This window comes from Bos mutus, chromosome 29, assembly GCF_027580195.1.
Source record: "Bos mutus isolate GX-2022 chromosome 29, NWIPB_WYAK_1.1, whole genome shotgun sequence".
NCBI lineage: Eukaryota > Metazoa > Chordata > Mammalia > Artiodactyla > Bovidae > Bos > Bos mutus.
The window spans coordinates 28,418,420-28,433,840 of NC_091645.1; the positions used below are offsets into that span (position 1 = coordinate 28,418,420).

The 15,421-nt window shown below is 44.3% G+C and overlaps 1 protein-coding gene across 4 annotated transcripts; it reads right to left on the minus strand.

Annotated features, from left to right (window-relative positions):
- Nucleotides 1-12: 12 nt before the first annotated feature.
- Nucleotides 13-6,128, minus strand: ACRV1 (acrosomal vesicle protein 1). 4 transcript variants are annotated; one of them, XM_005904822.3, is made up of 5 exons: nucleotides 6,077-6,128; nucleotides 3,729-3,792; nucleotides 3,268-3,491; nucleotides 1,123-1,242; nucleotides 13-137 (listed from the first exon to the last, which is right to left on the minus strand). In XM_005904822.3, exons 1-5 carry the CDS (start codon nucleotides 6,126-6,128, stop codon nucleotides 13-15), a joined length of 585 nt encoding a protein of 194 aa, XP_005904884.1. The 4 variants fall into 4 exon arrangements, with proteins under 4 accessions (XP_005904884.1, XP_005904883.1, XP_070221257.1 ...); XM_005904821.3 differs by having other exon boundaries at nucleotides 3,268-3,531; nucleotides 3,724-3,792; XM_070365156.1 differs by adding an exon at nucleotides 1,464-1,483 and having other exon boundaries at nucleotides 1,123-1,229; nucleotides 3,329-3,792.
- Nucleotides 6,129-15,421: the final 9,293 nt, after the last annotated feature.

The window sequence follows — 15,421 nt, forward strand, 5'->3', positions numbered from 1 at the left end:
GGGCATAGGCTGCTAGATCTTGTTGCAGAAAGACTGATTTCGACAGCATATAATTTGCATCCTGGTTCCGTGGGAGAAGAGGTTCATGGATGGGCACATGTTCTCACAGCCCTGAACCATGAATTGAAGTTTTCCACCTGGAAGAAGCAGAAACAGACTGTAAAGAGCACAGAGCTTCCTTGCTGAATCTTACTTTCATCATGGTCCCCAGAGTCCTTGCATAGGCATGACCAAGTCCTCCAACTTGCATATTCTTTCTCCCCTCCCCTTCTACCTGCTTCTTCTGGGCTGTTTCCCCATCAGTTGCCTACGCTTTTAGTGAGGGACCAGACAAACCACAAGAGAAGTCAGGCAATGGGGTTCACAGGATAAAGTAACCAAGATCCCTTCCCTTATTTGAGGGATAAGGACTGAATACGGGCTTTCCAGGTTGCACTATGGTAAAGAACCTTCCTGCCAATGCAGGAGACACAGGAGATGCAAGTTCGATCCTTGGGTCAGGAAGACCCCCTGGAGTAGGAAATGGCAACTCACTCCAGTATTCTTGCCTGGAGAATCCCATGGACAGAGGAGCCTGGTGGGCTACATTCCCTGGGGTCACAAAGTGCTGAACACCTCTGAGCAACCGAGCACAAAGGACTGAGTGTAAGGGTGGAGGGGTGTCGGAATACACTCAGGCCTGGCAACTTGTGAACACAGACTAGTGGACAACTGTTGACTATTTAATTCATTTATTCAATACTTACTAAATGCTTGCCATGGACTAGGCATTGTGCTAAGTGCTAGGAATATATAGCCATGAACAAGATAGACACATTCCTGAGTTTGCAGTCAATGTCCCACTGGCTCAAGGGGCAACTCACACATTAATAGGAAGAGACAATCTCCCTGTCTTCTTATAAGACATCAGAGGCCTTTGGGGAAGGGCCTCTCCCTCAATAGCTGGAATTCTACTCTTGATTCTTGTAAGAATTGAGGTCCTCTTGAATCTCTAAGCTTCTAGGGAATCCCAGCTTGATCCCTCCTCCAGCCCCTGCCACCCTAACCACCCCCTCCCCCATCAGTACTCAAGCTGGCTGATGAGTTCTCTGTCAAAGACCAGCCCATGAAGTCCTCACATACCTTCAAAGATCTTCTTTAACATGCACTGCTGGGAATTCTGAGTGGAGCAGACTCCCTCTCCACGAAGACATTTCCCTTGGTCATTCATATAAGAGCATGTGTGGCAGCTTAATGGTGGGCCTGAAAAATTTAAGATCAGCCTGATGAAATAACCCTGTGATCCAGGTGTGTAGCCTTGAGTCACACATCTGGGAAGGGATGATGGACAATAAGTAGAACCATTTTGTAGGTCTGAGAAAGCATCTTTTCCCTTCCATACCAGAGAAAATGACTTCATCCTTACTGCTTCATCTATGATATTCATTGCTGATGAATCCCACCTTTCTCCCTCCAGTACTGACTTTAATTCATAGCCCAGTGGCTCCCTGGACATTGATCATTAGATGCCCTTCTGCTGTGTCTAACTCAATAGGAGCGATGGAACTTTTCATATGACATTCATACTCCTCACGATATTCTCAGTTATCCACAAGGCACAGACACTTGCAGTAAAATTTGTCTGATTAATAAGCTGTGTTAAGGACTTCCCTGGTGATCCAGTGGTTAAGACTCCTCCTTCCAATACAGGGGGAGGGGAGGGTTCAATCCCTGGTTGGGGAGCTAAGAACCCACATGCCTCAAGGCCAGAAGATCAAAACATAAAACAGAAGCAGTACTGTAAAATTCAATAAAGACTTTTTAAATAGTATGCATCAAAAGTAAATAACAAAGAAAAGAGAAATTGCTTTAAAAAAAAAAAAACTACGTTGGAATGTTCTAATGTTGCAAACCTGGTAAAGTGTTTGTATCAATTTGCTACTCTCAAATTCACCTCAATCAGGGCAGTTTGTCACAAAGGGCAGAGCCTCTCTGAAATGACTCAATATTGCCTATTTCCACTGGCAGTTTCCTAATTAAGGAAGCATAAAGTGGAAAGAATATGGGCTTTGGAGTCATACTTCAGTGTGAATCTTAGCTTTGCTTCTTTCTAGCCAGATGAGGTAAACCTCACTCTCTCTTCTGAAAATTTGGAATACTGCTACTTACACAAATGGGGTGAACATAAAGTGTTTATGTCTAGTAATAACTTGAGACGATAATCTTAAATCTTGTTTTTCTTCCTGAACAAACCCTTGTAAGAGCCAAAGAGCTGCAGTTGTCCTGGGAACTTATTTCTGTATCTTGCAGACAAAAGTGTTGGCATGCTTTACTTTCCAATGATAAAAGAAACGGTCACATATTGAGGTCTAGAGAAGTCATTCTGGCTTATACATGAGTTAACTTGAATTTTTTGCTAACTACAATAGCTTCTTTGTGGCCTATCAAACATACATTGTACATCTCTTTTAATTAGTAAAGAAAACGTCACATTGACAAGAAGTTAAAAAAAAGTTCATATTAAAAATAAAGATTAAATACCCTTCTTTCTGGGACACCGATTCAAGTCCTCCACTGATGATTAAACTCCCTTTCCAGGTGGGGAGCCCAAACTGTACGTGCTGTATGTGTATGAACTGGTCTGTTGTGTTTTTTTAAAACCGTGAAGAAATATAACCCTGACTTGTTCAATATGCCTTGTCTGGACGAGATATAAAACTGCCGAAAACTGCTTCTCCAGGGCCGTTTCTCAGACTAATCTGCGAAGCCAACTAGTCCTCAGTTTGGCTCAAATAAAACTTTTCTATTATTAATGATTGTTTATTATTTCCACTGACATCATGTTCAGACAAAAAAAGCCCAGAGCTACTTGTCTGGTGCTAGCCATGTTGTTGGAGGATTTGCAAAGATTTTAACATAGTTTGTGAACAGGCTGATTTAGCCTGAAGCTCACCAAGGTTGTCTTCCATGAGCCCCTTCTTCCAGTGGAGCTGTGGGCATTCATTTTCCTAATTTCTAATGTGGAATGAAGTTGCAGGGACAGCTGGCAGTTTGTATTTTGTTTTTCTTAAAGAGGGCCCTCTGAACTGTTTAGCCTTCAAAAGCCCCACAACACCTGAATTCTGCCTCTGGGGATTATTGCAAAGAAATGTAAAGAGATTCTTTGAGAGAGTTGATCGTTCCGTCTGAACTGTTCTTTCTTCTGAATGTCTTAAAACTGGCTTTCTTGATGTGTCACCTGCTTCCCCCCGCAAGTCAAGGAAGGGCACCCATGCAAATACGACTCACCTGAGAATGTGCTTGAAGGTGGGAGTTCTGAGGGCTGTTCCCCTGATGATTCGGCTGAGACCTGTTCGGCTGAGATCGGTTCAACTGCAGACTGTTCTCCTGCAGGTTTATCACTTGCAACCTGTTCGTTTGTGGGCTGTTCACCTACGGCCTGTTCACCGACAGACTGTTCGCCTAGAGGCTGCTCACCTATAGGTTGTTCCACAGAAAGTTGTTCACCGGGAGTGTGCTCATTCAGAGTGTGCTCACCTGCAGCAGCCTCCCCTGGAGCATGCTCAACCGCAGTAGCGTGATCAACTGGAGCGGGCCCACTTGCGTGTTCAACTGCCAAGGGCTCACCGGAAGCGTGTTGGGCTGCAGCGGTCTCACTTGAGCCACGCTCACTCAAAGTGTTGTCGATTGAAGAAGTCTCATATAAAGCCTCATCCAAAGGGTTTGCAAGTGAAAAGTAGTCACTTGAGAGTTGCTGAACTGATGCTTGATGATCCATAGAGCCAAGAAACTCATCAGATTGAGCTGATGCTGCTGGGGTGGAGAAGTAATAGAAGAGAGATGGTGAGGGTGAGAGAGGATGCCCCGGTAAGGCGTCCTTTCCTATGAAGCAAGGCTCATGTTGTGGGAGCGCTGGGTTTTTGGGGGTCTGGTCAAGCACCTGAAGATACTGCAGAGGCTGGAGGCAGTCAACCGGTTGCTCGAGGGACCGTGAAGGCCAGGGGTGTTAAGGAGCCGCAGAGGCTACCTTTGTGATTGAAGGGAAGAATTTTAAGATCCGCAGTATTTGTGTGGATCTGTGTACCCTGAGTGGGCACAGGGCACCAAAAGCACCTGTGCCTCCCTGACAAAGACAGCATCAGGAAATCAACGTCCCATCGTTCATGTAACCAGGATTCCACCGCTCGCCTCCCTCCGGTTCCCCTGTGGGTGAAAGGTCGGAATGGAGATACAACGGAGAGAGACTCTGCAGTGTTTCAGCAACTGAGTAATTCTAGCTGAAACCAAGGGCGGAAGATTTTAAACTCCAAACAAAATGATTTTGAAACTAGAGAGGACAAATATATAATGAGGCCACGAAAATTACCAGAAGGGATTAAGACCTTTATTTGGCAAGTTCATGTTTTTTCCCACACCCAATCCCCTATCCATGTGGTTGGGAACCGAAAACCAAGTTGCCATGAATTATTAAGATAAAAATATTATATACTTCTATATCTCTGCATTGAGACTCCTTTTGATGTACCATTTACTCCTACTTCATGGAGTTGTCATGAGTCTTCAATAAGATAAATTGTGAAGTGCCTAGTCCATTGCTGAAGTGCTCAATTAACTTTAATTTTTCCTTCTCCTGACCTTGCATTTGGAATTCCAAAACTCTTAGCTGGTCACTCTCTTCTGACTTGTCTCTCCTACATTTAATCCAGTTTATCAATGACCATCAGACGAATACTCCTTAAGTACAGCTTTTATTTTATTAAGTGCAGCATCATGCAGACAATTTGATCATTACTCTTTTTTAAATTATTATTACTCTTTGAGTAACTGATTTAGGCTGAATAACCTAGAAGAGGGTGGGGAATAGACTTTAATGATGAGTATTTTATTAATCCTATCAAAAAGCTGAGAGGAATATAATATAGTCAGTATCATCCTGATTATAATCCTGTAAGAATTTGTGTGTGTGTGTGTATCTTGAGTGATTTGAAGTCCTTATAACCAATGACTTTCAAAAGACTAACATTAGAATACGTTGATAAAGGAAAGATAAGATAGACTAAGGCTTTTGCATAAGTGCTCAGTTGTGTACACTCTTTGCAACCCTGTGCATCTGCCAGGCTCCTCTGCCCATGGGATTTTTCCAGGCAAGAATACTGGAGTGGGTTGCCACTTCCTCTTCCAGAAGATCTTCCTGACCCAGGGATAGAACCTGCATCTCCTGCGTTGGTAGGTGGGCATTCTTGACCGCTGTGCCACCTGGGAAATCTGACTAAGGCTTTTAGGAGTTTTTAATTTTAAAAAGTTGTTACAGAAATACTACCTGCTTGACTGATTCTTCAAAAGTGAACAGAAGTTTTAACAAAGATTTTTAATACAAAAAAAAGAGGCTTGAAAAAGCACACTCCTTTCTTAGTCATTCTTATCATTTATGACTCACTGCCTCACCAAGTGGCTGGCACATACTACCATCTGGTATGTAGCTTGTTTCTGAGTCAATTTTTGAAAACCGAAGAGGGCAAAAGACAAAATCTCAGAGAACCAACATTACAGAAAACACTCTCATTTAATGGAGAGCTAGAAACTCATGGCCTCTGGCTTCTGCAGGAGGAAGAAGGGAATAGAGCTCACCCTGAATGGGCATCCTGAGAGAGGAGAAACAGATGACTGAATAGATAGACCAGAACCGGGAAGGGGAGGCTTCTAGGATCTCTGGCCCCGGGACGACTTTCAGGCATACCTCACTCCTTTCTCCTGTGTCTTTCCTTCTACCTTAAGTACACGAGGATCCCACACACTCAGTTCACTGGGGCAAACCTTCCCAGACTTCCAGAACCCTAGACCTGTCTTCTCATTTCACAGAGCATCAGGTACAACGTCAAGGGGCTGAAAGTATTAGGAATGAGCTGTGCCAAGCTAGTCTGTGATGGTGAAGCCATTAACTAGGGGGAATCAACCGATTCAGCAACTCTCAGAGTTGAACTTGTTCAGCCACTCCTGCTTCAGATTGGTCTGGGTAACTAAGATACTGGTCTTCGTTCTTCAAGGGCCTTAAACAGGCCTCTTCCATGTCCACCTGGAACCAAGAGAGAGGACTCACCTCTGGCAGATCCAAGGAAACACAGACTCACTAGTAGAAGGAAATTCTTCATCTGGATTTTGGGCAAGAGGGGACCCTGGTGTGGGGCACCCAAGAGCAGTGAAGAAAACCTGTGAGCGGAGGCTTCCAGTGCCGAGCCACAGAGTCTGCAAATTCTAGAACCTCGGAAACAATCCATGATTCCTCACAATGGGTTGTGCTGATCAGGTGCCTAATCCGGCATGTTGACGCTCTGGCAACCCCCAGCAAACCATACTGTGAGGGCTGATATGCCCTGTGCTTGGCACTTTATTGTGGCTCTCTGCCTTTTCTTTAAAAAATCAAGTTGCCAAAATAACATATATACTCTCTGTAATAAATTTTAAAAGCCATCTACTCGCTTTTTAAAGTGTTCATGACAGTGAGGTGTGATTAGCTGGTTATTTTTTTATTTGGTTCTCTGTATGAGCCCTTTTATTTGGGTCGGGGGCCTCAGAAGGCTGATCTCTATTGAGCTGATCACCTTGAAGGCTGGTTGGGTTTGGCTTCAGATTGTGTTCAGCCAGTGGAAGACTGGAGAAGGGAACACACACAGATTGAGACTGAAGTATTTATTCCTTCTATTACCTTCCTACCACAGTTCAGACGCTGGCTGGGTCTTGACAGGACAGTTTCTGTTCAGTGTCTCTCCTCATGGTTCCGGTTCTCCACCAGGCTGTGGGAGCATGGCTTCCTTCCCCTCCCCGCTGAGGCCTAAGGAGGATGATGATTTCTTACTGTTGCTAAACCTGGATGCCCCAACTTTATTTTTCTTGTTTCCTTAATCCTGCTCACTTCTGTCAATCATCTTTTCATAAAGGTCCATATCAATCATGGTTTCGGCAGGAAACAGATGGCAAACTCAGATGGGTGACAGGAGAATGTACCTGATATGGACATGGAAAAGGGATCTCCAGCCTCGAGCTGACTGCTGAAAAGACGGGTGCAGGGAAGCATCTACCTGGCATTAACACTGGAACTTTCAGAAGACGGGGCCTCCAGGTGGTGCCAGTGGTAAAGAAGCCGCCTGTCAATGCAGGAGATGGAAGAGACGTAGGTTTGATCCCTGGGTCGGGAAGATCCCCTGGAGGAGGGCATAGTAACCCACTCCAGTATTCTTGCCTGGAGAATCCCATGGACAGAGGAGCCTGGAGGGCTACAGACACGACTGGTGGCAGAGGTCTACCTAGCCCCCATCTCCTCCCTCTTCCTTGCCCACCTCTCTTGGACCCTTCATTACGTATACCACAGAATGCTGGATCTAGAATAGACGTATTTGTCACTCTTATAATTATTGAATTCTCTTCTCCCCCATTAGGCTTTAAGCTCTAGGAAAGTGGTGTTTCAGTCTGTCTTGATCACTGTTGTGTCCTCGCTACCTGAGAGCATGCTGACACACAACAGGTGTTTAATACTGCATAGGCCAAAAAGTTCACTTGGGTTGTCCATAAGCTGTTATGGAAAAACCAGAATGAACTTTTTGGCCACCCCAATAGATTTTTTTTCCTGCATGAAGGAATGAATAAGTTGCCTTTTCTCTACATCATGCAAAGAAATAGAGGAAAACAACAGAATGGGAAAGACTAGAGATCTCGTCAAGAAAATTAGAGATACCAAGAGAACATTTCATGCAAAGATGGGCTCGATAAAGGACAGAAATGGTATGGACCTAACAGAAGCAGAAGATATTAAGAAGAGGTGGCAAGAATACACAGAAGAACTGTACAAAAACAGCTTCATGACCCAGATAATCACGACGGTGTGATCACTCACCTAGAGCCAGACATCTTGGAATGTAAAGTCAAGTGGGCCTTAGAAAGCATCACTACGAACAAAGCTAGTGGAGGTGATAGAATTCCAGTTGAGCTATTCCAAATCCTGAAAGATGATGCTGTGAAAGTGCTGCACTCAATATGCCAGCAAATTTGGAAAACTCAGCAGTGGCCACAGGACTGGAAAAGGTCAGTTTTCATTCCAATCCCAAAGAAAGGCAATGCCAAAGAATGCTCAAACTACTGCACAATTGCACTCATCTCACATGCTAGTAAAGTAATGCTCAAAATTCTCCAAGCCAGGCTTCAGCAGTACGTGAACCGTGAACTTCCAGATTCTGAAGCTGGTTTTAGAAAAGGCAGAGGAACCAGAGATGAAATTGCCAACATTCGCTGGCTCATTGAAAAAGCAAGAGAGTTCCAGAAAAACATCTATTTCTGCTTTATTGACTATGCCAAAGCCTTTGACTGTGTGGACCACAATAAACTGTGGAAAATTCTTCAAGAGATGGGAATACCAGACCACCTAACCTGCCTCTTGAGAAATCTATATGCAGGTCAGGAAGCAACAGTTAGAACTGGACATGGAACAACAGACTGGTTCCAAATAGGAAAAGGAGTACGTCAAGGCCGTATATTGTCACCTTGCTTATTTAACTTATATGCAGAGTACATCATGAGAAATGCTGGACTGGAAGAAACACAAGCTGGAATCAAGATTTCCGGGAGAAATATCAATCACCTCAGATATGCAGATGACACCACCCTAATGGCAGAAAGTGAAGAGGAACTCAAAAGCCTCTTGATGAAAGTGAAAGAGGAGAGTGAAAAAGTTGGCTTAAAGCTCAACATTCAGAAAACGAAGATCATGGCATCTGGTCCCATCACTTCATGGGAAATAGATGGGGAAACAGTGGAAACAGTGTCAGACTTTATTTTGGGGGGCTTCAAAATCACTGCAAATGGTAACTGCAGCCATGAAATTAAAAGACGCTTACTCCTTGGAAGGAAAGTTATGACCTACCTAGATAGCATATTAAAAAGCAGAGATATTACTTTGCCAACAAAGGTCTGTCTAGTCAAGGTTATGGTTTTTCCAGTGGTCATGTATGGATGTGAGAGTTGGACTGTGAAGAAAGCTGAGTGCCGAAAAATTGATGCTTTTGAACTGTGGTGTTGGAGAAGACTCTTGAGAGTCCCTTAGGCTGCAAGAGAACCAACCAGTCCATCCTAAAGGAAATCAGTCCTGGGTGTTCATTGGAAGGACTGATGCTAAAGCTGAAACTCCAGTACTTTGGCCACCTTATGCGAAGAGTTGACTCATTGGAAAAGACTCTGATGCTGGGAGGGACTGGGGGCAGGAGGAGAAGGGGACGACAGAGGATGAGATGGCTGGATGGCATCACCAACTTGATGGACGTGAGTTTGAGTGAACTCTGGGAGTTGGTGATGGACAGGCAGGCCTGGCGTGCTGTGATCATGGGGTCTCAAAGAGTTGGACACGACTGAGCGACTGAACTGAACTGAACTGAGAGTGGGCTGGGTGAAGATTCTGGGTCAGTTGGAGAAAGCAGGACCTCAGGGGTCAGAGGTTGCAGAGGCCTACCCTACTTGGCTGGAGTTGGAGGACAAAACTGAGGATTCTCAGGTCTTTTGCTTCATCTGGGGAGTCCTACCGCCAGGGAAGCCATCAAGACTGTGCAACATCTGTCCTGACATTTCCTTCCTCTGTCTTGTCTTTCTGTCCCTCCCCTTTCCTTCCTCCACCTTCATCCCAAGCTCCATCCCGAGCCACATCCATTGCTATTGTTCAGTCGCTAAGAGATGTCTGACTCTTTGCGACCCCATGGACTGCAGCACACCAGGCTTCCCTGTCCTTCACAGTCTCCCAGAGTTTGCTCAAACTCATGTCCATTGAGTCGGTGATGCCATCCAACCATCTCATCCCCTGTCACCCCTCTTCTCCTCCTGCCCTCAATCTTTCCCAGCATCAGGGTCTTTTCTAATAAGTCAGCTGTTTGCATTAGGTAGCCAAAGTGTTGGAGCTTCAGCTTCAGCATCAGTCCCTCCAATGAATACTCAGGGTTGATTTTCTTTAGAATTGGGTGGTTTGATTTCCTTCCTGTCCAAGGGACTCTCTCAAGAGTCTTCTCATGGCTACATTCATACACGACTTCTAATTATTCTCTGAATACGCAATGCCCTCTGTATTTTTATGGTCCCCTCCCCCTTCTTGACATTGTACTTTTCCATCTCAACTTCCTGACAAGAATTAATTCTTAATCCATGTCAGTCACCACCTACCATTTGGAGACTCCCCAGATCCACCAATCTGTTTCACAGACTCCTCTCTTTTTAGTTCAGGCCCATACATCTGAATACCAGCTGGAATACCAGCTGGACACTTCCAGCTCAATATCCCAGAACACTTGAAACTCGGCATTTGTGATGCTGAATTTATCGTGTGCGCCGCCACTACTGAGCCTGTGCTCTAGAGCTGGAGAGCTGCAACTACTGAAGCCCTCCACAACCACTGAAGCCCGCCCACTTAGAGCCCCGTGCTCTGCAACAAGAGAAGCCGCCAGAAGGAGCAGCCCGGTGCACTGCAAGGGAGAGTAAGTACCCACTGGCGACAATCAGAGAAAAGCCTGTGCACAGCAACACAGACCCAGCACAGCCAAATATAAATATATAGATAAAATTATTTAAAAAAATTCAAAGCTAGTTAAAATGAGAGCAAAAGAAGCCAGGAAAGAACATGGCTTCTTCTGTAGAGCAGGTGGAGGTGAGCAGAGGCTGTGTGCAGGACATCAGACACTGGGTTTACTGCATCCTGAGGAAGCCCAGCTCTTCACCTCATCTCCCATTGGACTATAAACTTCATTCAGTTTTTATTATTAGGGGAATGAACTGTTGCAAAATGCTAAATGTTCTACCCTGATTGTACATGCTTAGATATATATGGCTCAAAACATGCTGTGGGCAACCAACACCTGACCCAGCCAAACAAAGAAATATAACCACAAAGAAAAACCAACCAACAACAACAACAAAAATAGGGGAATTCCCTGCAATCCAGTGGCTAAGACTGAAAGGTTGTTGTTGAATCATGCGAAGACACTGGGATTCTCGGCCCCCGGAGGAGAAGAATTCAACCCGGGGCCAGAGACGAGGCTTGATCGCTCAGAGCTTTTGTGTAATAAAGTTTTACTAAAGTATAAAGGAGATAGAGAAAGCTTCTTACATAGGCATCAGAAGGGTGCAGAAAGAATACCCCGTTGCTAGTGTTAACAATGAAGTTATATACTCTCCAATGAATCCAAAGAATGTCTGGAGGTTGTGAAGACCTCACCAGACCTACTCTCATAATTTACATTTTAAGATAAAAGAATTAGGCAGAAGGTTTAATCCAGAGACTGTCCTCAGGCAGGATACATTATTGTTGTATAATCTTTGTAAAGACCAGGTCTACTCCCATAATTTACATTTTAAGATAACAGAATTAGCCAGAAGGTTTAATCCAGAGACTGTCCTCAGGCAGGATACATTATTGTTATATAATCCTTGTAAAGACACCCAAGGAGCAGTGGCTGCGAGGGCCCAGGAGGGCCTAGAGGAGCTATCCCACGTTGAAGGTCAGGAAGGGTGGCGGTGAGGAGATACCCCTCGTCCAAGGTAAGGAGCAGCGGCTACGCTTTGCTGGAGCAGCCGTGAAGAGATACCCCATGCCCAAGGTAAGAGAAACCCAAGTAAGATGGTAGGTGTTGCAAGAGGGCATCAGAGAGCAGACACACTGAAACCATACTCACAGAAAACTAGTCAATCTAATCACACTAGGACCACAGCCTTGTCTAACTCAATGAAACTAAGCCATGCCCATGGGGCAACCCAAGAGGGGTGGGTCATGGTGGAGAGATCTGACAGAATGTGGTCCACTGGAGAAGGGAATGGCAAACCACTTCAGTATTTTTGCCTTGAGAACCCCATGAACAATATGAAAGGGCAAAATTATAGGATACTGAAAGAGAAACTCCCCAGGTCAGTAGGTGCCCAATATGCTACTGGAGATCCGTGGAGAAATAACTCCAGAAAGTATGAAGGGATGGAGCCAAAGCAAAAAAATACCCAGCTGTGGATGTGACTGGTGATAGAAGCAAGGTCCAATGCTGTAAAGAGCAATATTGCATAGGAACCTGGAATGTCAGATCCATGAATCAAGGCAAATTGGAAGTGGTCAAACAAGAAGAGATGGCAAGAGTCAATGTCGACATTCTAGGAATCAGCGAACTAAAATGGACTGGATTGGGTGAATTTAACTCAGATGACCATTGTATCTACTTCTGTGGGCAGGAATCCCTCAGAAGAAATGGAGTAGCCATCATGGCCAACAAAAGAGTCCAAACTGCAGTACTTGGATGCAATCTCAAAAACGACAGAATGATCTCTGTTCGTTTCCAAGGCAAACCATTCAATATCACAGTAATCCAAGTCTATGCCCCAACCAGTAATGCTGAAGAAGCTGAAGTTGAACGGTTCTATGAAGACTTACAAGACCTTTTAGAACTAACACCCAAAAAATACGTCCTTTTCATTATAGGGGACTGGAATGCCAAAGTAGGAAGTCAAGAAACACCTGGAGTAACAGGCAAATTTGGCCTTGGAATACGGAATGAAGCAGGGCAAAGACTAATAGAGTTTTGCCAAGAAAATGCACTGGTCACAGCAAACACCCTCTTCCAACAACACAAGAGAAGACTACACATGGACATCACCAGATGGTCAACACCAAAATCAGATTGATTATATTCTTTGCAGCCAAAGATGGAGAAGCTCTATACAGTCAACAAAAACAAGACCAGGAGCTGACTGTGGCTCAGATCATGAACTCCTTATTACCAAATTCAGACTTAAATTGAAGAAAGTAGGGAAAACCACTAGACCATTCAGGTATCAGTTCAGTTTAGTCACTCAGTCGTATCCAACTCTTTGCGACCCCATGAATCACAGCACTCCAGGCCTCCCTGTCCATCACCAACTCCCGGAGTTCACTCAGACTCACATCCATCAAGTCAGTGATGCCATCCAGCCATCTCATCCTCTGGTGTCCCCTTCTCCTCCTGCCCCCAATCCCTCCCAGCATCAGAGTCTTTTCCAATGAGTCAACTCTTTGTATGAGGTGGCCAAAGTACTGGAGTTTCAGCTTTAGCATCATTCCTTCCAAAGAAATCCCAGGGCTGATCTCCTTCAGAATGGACTGGTTGGATCTCCTTGCAGTCCAAGGGACTCTCAAGAGCCTTCTCCAACACCACAATTCAAAAGTATCAATTCTTCGGCGCTCAGCCTTCTTCACAGTCCAACTCTCACATCCATACATGACCACAGGAAAAACCATAGCCTTAACTAGATGAACCTTTGTTGGCAAAGTAATGTCTCTGCTTTTGAATATGCTATCCAGGTAGGTCATAACTTTCCTTCCAAGGAGTAAGCGTCTTTTAATTTCATGGCTGCAGTCACCATCTGCAGTGATTTTGGAGCCCCCCAAAATAAACTCTGACACTGTTTCCACTGTTTCCCCATCTATTTCCCATGAAGTGATGGGACTGGATGCCATGATCTTCGTTTTCTGAATGTTGAGCTTTAAGCCAACTTTTTCACTCTCCACTTTCACTTTCATCAAGAATAGACCATTCAGGTATGACCTAAATCAAATCCCTTATGATTATACAGTGGAAGTGAGAAATAGATTTAAGGGACTAGATCTGATAGATAGAGTGCCTGATGAACTATGGAATGAGGTTCGTGACATTGTACAGGAGACAGGGATCAAGACCATCCCCATGGAAAAGAAATGCAAAAAAGCAAAATGGCTGTCTGGGGAGGCCTTACAAATAGCTGTGAAAAGAAGAGAAGTGAAAAGCAAAGGAGAAAAGGAAAGATATAAGCATCTGAATGCAGAGTTCCAAAGAATAGCAAGAAGAGATAAGAAAGCCTTCCTCAGTGATCAATGCAAAGAAATAGAGGAAAACAACAGAATGGGAAAGACTAGAGATCTCTTCAAGAAAATTAGAGATACCAAGGGAACATTTCATGCAAAGATGGGCTCGATAAAGGACAGAAATGGTATGGACCTAATATAAGCAGAAGATATTAAGAAGAGGTGGCAAGAATACACAGAAGAACTGTACAAAAAAAGCTTCATGACCCAGATAATCACGATGGTGTGATCACTCACCTAGAGCCAGACATCCTGGAATGTGAAGTCAAGTGGGCCTTAGAAAGCATCACTACAAACAAAGCTAGTGGAGGTGATGGAATTCCAGTTGAGCTATTTCAAATCCTGAAAGATGATGCTGTGAAAGTGCTGCACTCAATATGCCAGCAAATTTGGAAAACTCAGCAGTGGCCACAGGACTGGAAAAGGTCAGTTTTCATTCCAATCCCAAAGAAAGGCAATGCCAAAGAATGTTCAAACTACCACACAGTTGCACTCATCTCACATGCTAATAAAGTAATGCTCAAAATTCTCCAAGCCAGGCTTCAGCAATACGTGAACCGTGAACTTCCTGATGTTTAAGCTGGTTTTAGAAAAGGCAGAGGAACCAGAGGTCAAATTGCCAACATCTGCTGGATCATTGAAAAAGCAAGAGAGTTCCAGAAAAACATCTATTTCTGCTTTATTGACTATGCCAAAGCCTTTGACTGTGTGGATCACAATAAACTGTGGAAAATTCTTCAAGAGATTGGAATACCAGACCACCTGACCTGCCTCTTGAGAAATCTGTATGCAGGTCAGGAAGCAACAGTTAGAACTGGACATGGAACAACAGACTGGTTCCAAATAGGAAAAGGAGTACGTCAAGGCTGTATATTGTCACCTTGCTTATTCAACTTATATTCAGAGTACATCATGAGAAATGCTGGACTGGAAGAAACACAAGCTGGAATCAAGATTTCCGGGAGAAATATCAGTCACCTCAGATATGCAGATGACACCAGCCTTATGGCAGAAAGTGAAGAAGAACTCAAAAGCCTCTTGATGAAAGTGAAAGAGGAGAGTGAAAAAGTTGGCTTAAAGCTCAACATTCAGAAAACGAAGATCATGGCATCTGGTCCCATCACTTCATGGGAAATAGATGGGGAAACAGTGGAAACAGTGTCAGAGTTTATTATTTTTGGGCTCCAAAATCACTGCAGATGGTGACTGCAGCCATGAAATTAAAAGACGCTTACTCCTTGGAAGGAAAGTTATGACCTACCTAGATAGCATATTCAAAAGCAGAGACATTACTTTGCCAACAAAGGTCCGTCTAGTCAAGGCTATGGTTTTTCCTGTGGTCATGTATGAATGTGAGAGTTGGACTGTGAAGAAGGCTGAGCGCCAAAGAATTGATGCTTTTGAATTGTGGTGTTGGAGAAGGCTCTTGAGAGTCCCTTGGACTGCAAGGAGATCCAACCAGTCCATTCTGAAGGAGATCAGCCCTGGGATTTCTTTGGAGGGAATGATGCTGAAGCTGAAACTCCAGTACTTTGGCCACCTCATGCGAAGAGCTGACTC

Bases quoted from the DNA above. Each gene is read 5' to 3' on its own strand.
- ACRV1 (XM_005904820.3), bottom strand. From the start codon at position 6,128: ATGAAGAATTTCCTTCTACTAGTGAGTCTGTGTTTCCTTGGATCTGCC. The intron at 3,793-6,076 runs GTGAGTCCTCTC...TCTCCACCCCAG, and splicing joins TTTCCTTGGATCTGCCAGAG to CAGCATCAGCTCAATCTGAT. The intron at 138-1,122 runs GTATGTGAGGAC...TGCTTCTTCCAG, and splicing joins GTTAAAGAAGATCTTTGAAG to GTGGAAAACTTCAATTCATG.